The sequence below is a fragment of the Schistocerca nitens genome, chromosome 8 (assembly GCF_023898315.1).
Source record: "Schistocerca nitens isolate TAMUIC-IGC-003100 chromosome 8, iqSchNite1.1, whole genome shotgun sequence".
Taxonomy (NCBI): domain Eukaryota; kingdom Metazoa; phylum Arthropoda; class Insecta; order Orthoptera; family Acrididae; genus Schistocerca; species Schistocerca nitens.
Window position 1 is genome coordinate 277,588,866 of NC_064621.1, and position 12,047 is coordinate 277,600,912.

Below are 12,047 nucleotides of genomic sequence, written 5' to 3' on the forward strand. Positions count from 1 at the left end.
TGCTGATAGAGATTTTTCCACGTGTATGTAGGAGTAGAATCTTTAGCATCTCTGTGGGGAAGGGGGGGGGGGGGAGGGAGGAGTCGGCAGCGAACGACAGTGGCTTACCCTAATACAATTGTTCCTGGCCGTCCAGCAATAGAGAGCGTGTCAGGAAAGCGAAAGGTCGCGGGTTCGTAGCCTGACCACATAACGGAAATTTTCATTCTGCGTTTAATCTAGCTCTCAGCAATATGAGGAGTCACCGGCTATGGCGTGTGTTTCGGAATCCACTTAAGCTCTAGATCCCCTCTCCCCGGGTCGATAAATGGCGTAAAAAGTGGTTCAAATGCCTTTGACCACTATGGGACTTAACATCTGATGTCATCAGTCCCCTAGAACTTAGAACTACTTAAACGTAACTAACATAAGGACAGCACACACATCCATGCCCGAGGCAGGATTCGAACCTGCGACCGCAGAGGTCGCGCGGTTACAGACTGAAGCGCCTAGAACCGCTCGGCCACACTTGGCGGAATGGCGTAGAGACACACAACTCGTTGAAGTGGCGTACAACTGAAAAACGTTACGCCCGACCATTGAACCGCACATTATTATACTCTGTAACAGGTGATACTTTTGAAGCACAACTAAATGCACTAAGATGGAACAGACAGCCGGATCATATGACCACTAACCAAAGTTATTTAAAATGTGTTGCATATTTTTACCGATATTCTTCAAATACTCATGTTTCCTATTGCTATTAACAATACGTTGCATTTTTTTTCGATATTCTCCAAATACCCACATTTCTGTCGAAGTTAAACTGCCAGAAGAAAAGCAATTCGCCTTTTTAGAAGTTTCCAATTCACTCAAGATTTGTTATTGTAACAGTGCATATGGAGTACATGAAATGATTACACATGCAAATCAGTGGCACGAGAGCCTCTGAGGTACTAGGTATCGACCCTAGTTGAAACACCCGTATTGGTACGTGGTATAGCCTCCATGGGTGGGAATGCACGAGCTGACTCTGGCATCCAGTCGATCGTGCAGGTCGGGATTATTGATACATTATGTCACACCAGATCGACTTGTTATCGTAGTTCTGTGAGACGTCCATCGTATCCCACACTTGCTCGATTGGAGACAAGAGCGGGCCCCGTTCAAATGATTCAAAGGGCTCTGAGCACTATGCAACTTAACTTCTGAGGTCATCAGTCGCCTAGAACTTAGAACTAATTAAACCTAACTAACCTAAGGACATCACACACATCCATGCCCGAGGCAGGATTAGAACCTGCGACCGTAGCGGTCGCTCGGTTCCAGACTGTAGTGCCTAGAACCGCACGGCCACTCCGGCCGGCCCGGGCCCTGTGCTGGGCAGGGAAGTTTCTGCACGCCCTGCAAAGCACGTTGAGTTTCATAGGCAGTGCATCTGGGCGAGCATTGACCTGTTGGAACAACACATCACTTTCCTTTTGCAAGAACGGCAAAAGAACTGGTCTAACAATATTCTACACATACCGGCCAGTTAGCGTCCGCTCCAGAAACATCTAATGTGACCGAGAGTTGTAGGTTATCGCACTCCAGACCATAAGGCCTGGGGTAGGACCAGTGTGTCCTACACAGTGCTCTCTATGAGACAGCGCCCACCAGGTCGGCGTCGTTCACACAAACGACCATCACTTGCACGCAGGTAGACTCTGCTTTCATCGCTGAAGACCGTGGCGCACTATTTCACCTTCCAAGTGATCCTTGACTGCACCAGTTGCGCATTGCACGTCGGTAGTGTAGCGTGAGTGGAATATGAGCTAGAGCCGAACGTGCCAATAGTCCCATCGCTAATAACCTGTTCGCAGCCATGTTGACACGCCTGGGCTTCCAAACTCCCTTATCTGTGCTGTGGTAGCCGTCCGGTCTGCCACTGTTGCCCTTACAGTGCGACGCTTGGCTGTCGTCTGTGCTGAGAGGTCGTCCACAATCTCGTCTAGGGGTGTGAGAATTTTGCGCGACCACTGATACCAACATCGTTGTACGTCTGTAGCAGCAAGGCCAGCTTGTACGGTAATACTCAAATTACCATCCCTAAACTCGGAACAGCACAATTTTTACCCTTCCAATTTCGTTCAATTGCCTGTAGGAAGAACGAGTGCGTCTTCGTGTCGTGGACGCCTGTTTGCTTCACACGTTATAACACTGAGCCTTCTGGCCTATTAAGGGGTATACACAGATGGCGTAATGGTTGCTATGCCACTACGGTGTTTGAGGCCAAATGACGTTGAAACCATTATCAGTACATCTACTACCCCCCAGGTGGCATACGCTGTCATTGGGTAAAAATCGACGTCTTCTTTACAGCTGTACAATATTTTCTTTTCGCTGTGTACGTGGAAGTACGTGGTTTTAAATCTTTAAAAAATACTGCAGAACATTATTTTAACATGTGTACGCCTTAGATGACAGTGATGTCTTTACTTAAGAAATTGGTGAGACGGAAGTATATTTTAATCTCTTCACAGAAAAATGTAGTTCAAAATGGCTCTGAGCACTATGGGACTCAACTGCTGTGGTCATTAGTCCCCTAGAACTTAGAACTACTTAAACCTAACTAACCTAAGGACATCACACACATCCATGCCCGAGGCAGGATTCGAACCTGCGACCGTAGCAGTCGGAAAAATGTAGTGCATTCAATTACACTTATCTGCTATAGTAAAGTTTATTCTGTGTAAATAAATTTCACTTAAAAAATCAGGATCAAGTGTACTTGCTGTAGTTTTAATGGAACATTAGTTTGGTGAATGCTTGTGATATGAGAGAATCTCGGTTCCAGTTCAGCCTTGGGTTACCTTCTTTTGTCACTACATGTTTCTTACACTATTGGTTCAGCACATCTGAACTTTTTCGTTTTATGTCTTCTTCACTGATTTCTTGCCAACGACCTTGCCGCAGTGGTAACACTGGCTCCCGTCAGATGATCAAAGTTAAGCGCTGTCGGGCTGGGCTATCACTTGGATGGGTGACCATCCGGTCTGCCGAGAACTATTGGCAAGTGGGGTGCACTCAGCCCTTGTGAGGCAAACTGAGGAGCTGCCTGATTCAGAAGTAACGACTCCGGTCTTGTAAACTGACATACGGCCGGCAGAGCGGTATACTGACCACATGCCCCTGCATATCCGCATCCCGTGACGCCTGTGGTCTGAGGATGACACTGTTGGGCCTTCCGGAGTTTATCACTGATTTCTTCCCCATTGGTCTATTGATTTTATTTCAGTAGATTTAATGCACTTATTGAATGTAAACATTTACGTGGGAATCTCTTGAGGTCCACCTACAGGTAATTTTGCTTTAGCCGATAACGTCCTGTTAAGAAAGATGTTCTGAGGCCTTCTTCTAGGATGTTATCAAGCCAGTCATAAAGACAGTTCAGTACAACGTAACCTTGTATTTTACACTCTAATAAATATTGCAGAATTTTATCGAACAGCTTTCGGCAATGAAGAAACTTGCTTTCAACCTGGACGCCATTATTCACAACGCCGTAGATTCCATGGATGAAGAGATGGAGCTTGGTTTCGTAAGACCTCGGTTTGCTGTATCAACGTTGCTCCTATTGAGGAGATTCTTGTTTTCCAAAATGTTCATAATATACTAACATAAAACATGTTCCATAGTTTTACAACAGATTTTGTCGGCTATGTCAGAGGTTCTTCCGAACTATTAACCTTGAAGTAGACGAAAAGTTCTGAACTACAGACGATATGCTACTAACCATAGTAGAGTATCATATCTTTCCGTGGCTTACCATAGACTAAACGATACAATCAGTGCAATGCGCCGGCCATTGTAGAATTTCATCTCGTCGATAAACATGCATTCTATGAGCTTTTTCTTCTGTGTACTAACCTCACGTTCTAGGCGCTACCGTCTATAACCGTGTGACCGCTACGGTCGCAGGTTCGAATACTGCCTCGGTCATGGATGTGTGTGATTTCCTTGCGTTAGTTAGGTTTAAGTAGTTCTAAGTTCTAGGGGACTGATGACCTCAGAAGTTAAGTCCCATAGTGCTCAGAGCCATTTGAACCATTTGAACTAACCGCATCCCTACGTCTCGCTGCTATTATCATTAGGTTATTTGTTCACTTTATTCGCACCTTTAAGAACTCCCTTTTCGTGCTTTTTAAAACTATTTATGTGTTTTCGTTTATTTTTTCCTTAATTTTAGATCGAATTGCAAAGTCGAAATCTGAAATCAATTTTAATAAAGAAGCATGTGATCATTAATTGACCTTTGTAATCCATAAAGTTGTTCTGGGTGTGCAGTGAAGGAGTTTCTGACTTTAAAATTAAATATATCAAAAACTCAGATTGATAGATTAGCCCAACAAATGGTACGTTTACTGTAAATGATAAAACCCTTTTATAAAGAAGCTATGTAGAAGTTTCGGATTATTTCGGAAAGCTACTAATGGAAGACGCTGTACACTGTGCAGCTCGAACAGTATCAGCGTGCATGATTAAACTCGTCCTATCCAAGCAATCTTTGCAGTAACATCATAATCCTTGTGAAATGTCCACCAATCACAACACGGAGGTGGCACAAGAGAGTAATGTAATTTGCCATCGAATAGTATAGAGTCTCAACGGAAATAGAATCAGATACCACACGGATTGCCGATTCAAGCTCGTGGTTTCGGTAGACAGTATGTTTCAATTCGCCCACAAAAAGTACTCATGAGGAGTTAGATTAGGCGAATGTGTAGGTCAGTCCATCCCTGTGCCAGTAGATTTGCAATGATTCAACGCGATGACTCTATTCCCGGTGTATTTATCAAGAAAGCAAGACAGCTGTTCAGGGCGATGTAACCTACCCCAACTTGCATCTTCCTACAACGCTAGATACGTGGTGACAAATTTTTACAATATTAAAACGTATTGTTCACTAGTGATCGTCTCTCGCATGAAGGAGGAGCCAGTAATACCTCTGCTGCCTACCGGAATAGTACCAGTAACCTTGGGAGAATGCCATGGTTTCGCTTCACACAAATGGGGATTTTGGGAACTCCAAAATCGCCAGTTTTTTTTAAATTTTTTTTTATTCACGACCCCATTCAGGTGGCACTATGATTCATCTGCCAACCAGATGCAACTAAGATCAAATCCTTCATTATAAGTCAATATGAATACCTGGTTCTCAAAGTCAACCCACTGTTGCACGTGTGGTATAGGTATGCACTGGTGCCTTTGAATTTTGAGTAGGAATATGTGTACGCCCTGTCTTAGTATTTTCTGCGTTCTCGAAAGCTTCAACCTAGTCTCTGCTCCTGTTTATTCTTCGGATGGATTGCATTGGAATTTGCTGAATGATTCCAGAAACCGTGGCAACATTTTCAGGGGAGCTACGGTTTGCCCAGAGCCAACATTCCTCGCTAGAAAATCAGCCACGCTGTCTGTCCGTTGGAATTTGGCGAGGAGCTCGTGAATGGTTTCCGCATTGGGCGCTTTTGGAACATTAAATCATGTTTACAAACTGCGCCTTGTTTCCGCACAGTAAACAGATTGTTCAATGGAATACACGAGTTCAACCTCTTGCTTCGGTACACTAACCTGCTTTCATGTTTGAACGGTGGAACTGATCCCTCTTAGCTGCGCGCACTATTTATGGGCACTACGTATTGCGATTACAGCGCCATCTGTTAGTAACTTTTCGAACTATTTCGGAACTTCAGTATAAGTTCTGTATAAAATTCCTGCAGCTTTCACAATAAACGTATCGTCTGTTACGCTCCACTATCGATCTTAGTTTTCGAGATATTTAATTTTAGAACTTAGGGACTACTTTGCTGGACACCATGTATGACTACAGTTATTGTTCCAAAGCCCGTTACTTCATTACGAACTTTGTCGTTTGATAGGAAACATTGTCGCCTGATACCACGCCCCCATCTCTCCCCCGAGTCCTTTTGCATTTCCCTCCTCTGCCTTTTCCCATTCCCTCTCGCGTCTGCCCTGCCCCTGCCCCCCCCCCCCTCCCCCTTTGAGTCCTCTCCCTCCTTTGGTTCCCCCCCCTTTCGTTTTTCCCCTCCTCCCTCCTTGTTTTCCCCCTCATCTGTCCAGGTCCACCCCCGCCCCCTCCCCCATCTGCCCTAGGCTATGGTGTGTCCTCTTTGTGCCGACATTTTGGTGCAGTGTTTACAGTGAGTGTTGAGTGTTGTGTGTCTTTTTCGAGGTGTTGCGAACGGACATCATACTGTCGCTGGGTGTGACTTTTATATCTCTTGCGAACAGAACCAGACTGTCGCAATTTTTCTTACTTGTCTGTCTATTATGTTACCTGTCTGCTTCCTGTGTATTTTATTCGCTTTGCCAACCCTTTCCTTTATGTTTTAACTTTCCACAATTTTCCGCCGTTTTACACTTTAAGTAACCGTTTTATCGCCTGCTTTTATTGTTTCTTATCTTCTTCTTACGTTTTAAAAAGTCTGTAGGCTGCAGATCAGCGTAATAAGCTGCTGCCAGCCCGCCCACTTCGGGGGGAATCGAAATTCAGTAAAGGAAAAAAAAAACCTGATTCCTCGCCATCGTGTAAGAACTACTGAACTACGTGGTCCTACCACTTCAACGTGACCACCGCTTTTTTCGACGTCAACGTGCAATGTCCGCTCTCAGACAACAGGTGGCAGCGTTAGGTGCGCAGATAAGGCATGTTTGGGGGGGGGGGGGGGAGGCAAACAGTACAGTCGTCGTCGTAATGCGGAAACAGAGCAATTTATGTGACTTTCAAATGTTTGCAATCTGTTCGCATGCAATTTAAAAAGTAGCCTCTCACTGTATTGTGGTCAAAATTGTATACAAGGCATTCCTATCTCCTAGCTCCGACTTCCAGACTTTATGTCCACTGTGTCCTAGGTCGTATTATGTGTCTGACTGCTTTTGCATTTTAGTTCGTGATTTCTTCTACTATGCCATCACTTATTTTTTTAATATTTTTTATTTCTCGTCCATCTCTGTGTTCAGCTATTGTTCCACTGCTTAATAGCATCGTTAATAGCATGTACATTCAACTCATTATGAGCATCTTCACTGCTTTTGTGCAGCCCTCCTGTCTTTCCAAGAGTTTTACCCGTCGATTTAAGTACTTTTGTCACGAATTATGCCATTTTAATCTGTTGGCTTGACAAAATGTACAGCTACAATTCCATTATGCTTGGTCGCGTTAATGAATCGTACACTATAACACTCGTTGCGAATCATTTGTCAACTATTTCGTGCCTAAAAAGATTAAGTCGTGTACTAGAAGAGCCCCTCTGTTCATTTCCCATGCATTACGTCAAGCACTCAAGCCCTTTTTCGGACGAACCCGTGTTATCTGTCTAAACCTAGAGGCCAAAGGGACGTTGAACTTACATATTGCTTTTCGTTTATCGAATTGTGCATAAATCCGATGTGTAATACAGTTTTGCTGGCGGTTCGCGTTGTATATAATCAAACGGTAGTCTGAATTTTCTGCAAATTATGTTAGCTGTTAAGTACATCACGCCTACTGCTCTTCAGCAGACATAAAAATGCGACTATAATCATTTGGCCCCTCATCTGGAGAGAGACGGAAAGAAGAATTTTGATTTTGGACATTTTTGTAAGAGAATTTACTCTGTTCTGCACCCGGCTTCGTTGTCTTTATTTCGATTTCGCTGTGGTACTCCAGAGGCCGTGACAGGTTTCACTTCTGCATTAACTTTGTTCTGTGAAATCGAGTGGCAATGAGCATAGCGTCTGTCCAATTATTCCCAGAACAACTCTAACCAATAGGTCTATGGTACCGTCTTAGAACACGGAAGGGTTTTTCCTGTAACCTTTCGCAATGCCACTTTTGGCCATTACCGAGTTTTCTCCCATGTTCGCTATATCAAAACAAAGATGTTTACGTGAGAATGCTCTGAAACCACAACACTGAGCGTTTTCAAGAGACTGATTTTCAGTTTCCTGTTTTGAGTGTTACTGATTCTGCATCAGTCACAAGAGTTCTGTACATGAGAATGCAGACTTCTTCAGTAAATTTCGCTATGAAATCTTATATTCACATTAGCTGAAAACAGGGTGACCGTGAAGAAACGTTTCAGTTAGTTATCTAACTTAAAGTTACACTGAACTTGACTGGGTGGGTAGTTGTACAGTCTCGGCTGCAAGAATTGCTAAATAATTTCAGGAACGTACCATAAGCAAGCTTTGTTCCCAATACTCTTTCAGCGTCAACACCCTCATCAGGTGCTAGATGGCATTCTGCTATAAAAATTCATCAGTCATTTCCATTATGAGTGATCATACGAAAGATAGACTTCACTTGATAATAATGCTGAAATCACCGCAAAACAAAGTTCTTAATGTAAAATTTTGAAACTGTATATTGTCATTTAGACTAGCAGTCGCTACCCTCAAAAGGGATACCACAATGCATGAAACAGTCATCTGACAGTTTCGTTTTGTAAGACTCACCCTATCGCCAAAGTTCTCGAAGAGAACCCGAGCGTACTCGACGAAATAGTCTGCCAGAATGGGGTTCGGCCAGCCGCCAATGTACTGCAGTGCTTGTGGAAGATCCCAGTGGTACATCGTCACCTGCAAAAGAAACGTACCGGGCACAAATCTTCTCCCTGAGGTCATCGTTCAAGTTGTTAATACCGTGGACCTTCCTATGTGGCCAACGAATGTATCGATAATTTCAGTGCTAGTCAAGCAAAGCTGGACAGTCCCCATGTCAGTTGCTTTTGAAGCCTACAAAATAAATATTGGTAAAACATATATTTTTATTACTGTGTGTTGAACTGAAGCTGTGCTTTTATGGCAGTGAAATGCGTGTTATTTAGGTGTATAGTTCAGAAGAAATATCTATCCGAAAATTGTGCTGCTACCTCCAAGAATAATGTAAATAATTAAAAGGTTGTCAACCATCTTCGTCCAGAACTGTTGGTAAATGGTACGTAAGGCTCCCACTAAGATTGTTTGCTTACTATAAAAATTCAACGTGACGAAGAAGGGCTTGATTGAAAATACAACATTCTTAATTTTCTTGAACTCGCGTGAGCGTGAAATAAAGTTTTTAACGTTAATTTCTTGAAACTATTGTCAATGATAGTTTGAGAATACCTCGGACCTCCGGCACAGGAATAATACAAATCAGTTATTTATTACTCAAGAAAAATCTGAAAGAATATTCAGTTGTGTAGCTCATCGCACGGGAATTCGCCAACTTTACAGCTCGATGGTGACACTGGAGTAGCACACCCATGCGTATATTTTGTATCAGCATAATAATTACGGCACGCAAATGTTCGTTTCTAACAGCAGAGATGACGGACGTATAGCAGGTACAAAGTGCACGTAATATGTATGACAACTAATTACTAAGCGGTATTATTGCTGTGTTGAAGCTGGACTACTCACCAGTGGCTGGACCCCATTTTCCAGCAGCAGATTGATGAGATTGTTGTAGTAGTCCAGACCTGCCTGGTTAATTACATCTGTATCACCGTTTGGTAAAATTCGAGCCCAGGAAATAGAGAAACGATACACATTTGCCTGGAACAAAAATTTTGCGAACTGTGGTTTTGTGGAAGCTAGCATTAATCTCTTATATTCGTAAATACTGTATAGTACAACTTAAAAATTAATTACAATTATTATTTTTCTGAATAATTTTTATACTTATATAATTTCAAATTCGACTGCTACTTTGATATTTTTACTCATTGACGTATGAATATAGTTTTATATTTTCCTTCAAGATATAGTTTATATGGATATTCTGTATCCCATTCGTGGAGTTTCTACCATGTCTGAAAACTGTCGGAAACTGTAATTTAGCTAAACCACAGAAAGCTACATGGTTACCAGGTTATTGGGTCCTAAGAAAATATGCATTGTTCGCGGATATTCTGCAGAGCCACCGCAACTGGTGCTGACGAAGAAAGATCGACTTAGAAAGAAAAGATGTTTGTTTCAGAACGAAATTTTCACTCTCAGTCCAGGTGTTCGATGTTATGAAACTTTTTGGAGGATCAAAACTGTGTGCCGGACCGAGATTCGAATTCGGAACCTTTGCTTTCCGTTGGCAAGTTCTGTACTGACAGAGCTACCCAAGCATGACTCATTTATCCGTCCTCACAGCTTTACTTCCGTCAGTACCTCATCTCCTACCTTCTAAACTTCACAGGCGCTCTCGTGAGAAACTTGCAGTACTAGCACTCCTGAAGGAAAAGTTATTGCAGAGACATACTTACCTACCACCTCGGCGATCTAGAACATTTTCCCGAAAAAGGCAAAGGTTTCGAGTTTGAAGCTCGGTCCGGTACACAATTTAGATTTGCCGGGGGAAGTAGAGTACTTGCCCGCGAAAGGCAACGGTCCCAGGTTCGATTCTCGGTCCGGCACAGAGTTTCGATCTTCCAGGAAGTTTCAGGAAAATTGTTACTTACTGTATCGCCACCAAAAAGATCTCTAGAGACGAAGCGCGAACTTGGCTGGGTTGGGAAAGGCAAACGCCAGTGTCCTTTGCAAAGGAACTAACCCAGCATTTTCATTATTCAACTTTGGAAAGCCTATATCTATGTGCCAATAGAGAAAGTAAGTCTCGCTCAGTACAAAGACGAAGTGGCTATTGCTGTAGAGAAATGAAATGTCCACCCACTCTTTAAAACGAGATACGAAAGGGGTGAAGGCCTCTTTCAAAATACGTAGACCAGTACCATTATCATCTAAGTTCTAATTACCTTCATCATCTATGTAACTATAAAACATCGGACATATCTTGATGGCAGCTTGCCTAGGATCTCTGACACCTCAAGGAAGGGAGTCACGAATTCTTAGTTGTTTTCTTCCTCGCCGATATGCCTGAAGTACCAGGTGTACCGCTACTGCACATAGCCTGGTGAAATGTTATGTTTCAAAGTGTCTGCGATTCGTGTAACTGACGTGGGACTTTTTAACAGCCTGGTGTATGTGGAAAATGGCCTAAATGCTGGCTGGCATATGGACCCCCCGCCCCATCGTTACTCCGACAAGGGATCTATCCTCCCCCTCCCTCAAACCCCGTCCGGCAACCGGGCTGTGTAACGAGCTCAGTTGCTGGGATGGGTGCATGTGAACAACTAAAACAGAAAATATATCATGTATCGAAAAGGACTTTACAGCTTTGAAAATTCGTACAAATTTATTCATAAGACATGCAGACTTGGTGTCATCTTCTCCATCTAGAAGAAAGGTAGATCAGGGTTTGACAGTTTGCTAAGGCATCTGCGATATCCTAAATGTCCATTTTCCACGTATGTAGATGTACTGAGGTGTGCCAATTGCATCGTCCCCACATTTACTGGGCCTGACACGTCTTGACGTTTTCTTTTGGGGAATCGTCAGCGTTACATTGTTTGTTCCAACCTTACCAGCTTCTCTATCAGAACTCAGAGTTAGAATGTATTTCACAATTGCACAAGTTATACCTGACACACTGTAGCGATTTCGGTAAAAAAATCGATATCAGATGGGATGTGTGTCACATAATCAACAGAAGTCACTTTTAACCGGTTTAGGAATATGGTAAGAAAGTCGATGCATTTTTCTTTAAAATGATCCATAATCCATGTAGGTTAAATAAATAAATCAATATGTGTTTCCAAAGTTTAAAAGCCCTTTTTGGTACACCCTACACAGGGTGAAAGGGTATGAGTACAGATATTTCTGTTGGTGACTGAGGACGGTGTACTGAACAACATTACATCAGTATTTTTCTTGAAGACTGATAATTACAGTTAATACGAATCGTATACTTTTAAGTGCGGTAGGACCTCCAAGCACATATTCCAAGAAGAGGCCATTGATGTTTATTTTCCCCGGGGCAGCAGGTCAGGGGCTGAAGTGCAAAACAATAGTCTATACTGACAGGGACAGTCCATGTAGTGATGCAGTTACATTTGTGGGAAGACAGTTCGAAGCAGAGATAAAACAACCAACGCCCTGATGTGTGTACATATTAAGGTACCACATACAAATATATGTGCAGTTACAGCCTG

The 12,047-nt window shown here is 42.9% G+C and overlaps 1 protein-coding gene across 1 annotated transcript in view; it reads right to left on the bottom strand.

Moving 5' to 3' along the window:
- The window catches only part of LOC126199004 (myrosinase 1-like), an 81,042-nt gene that overhangs the window by 51,021 nt on the left and 17,974 nt on the right, over positions 1 to 12,047 (bottom strand). The window contains exons 3-4 of the mRNA XM_049935683.1: positions 9,427 to 9,561; positions 8,479 to 8,601 (exon numbers count right to left, since the gene is read on the bottom strand). Coding sequence (XP_049791640.1) covers positions 8,479 to 8,601; positions 9,427 to 9,561 — 258 coding nt within the window. The remainder of the gene's footprint in view (positions 1 to 8,478; positions 8,602 to 9,426; positions 9,562 to 12,047) is intronic.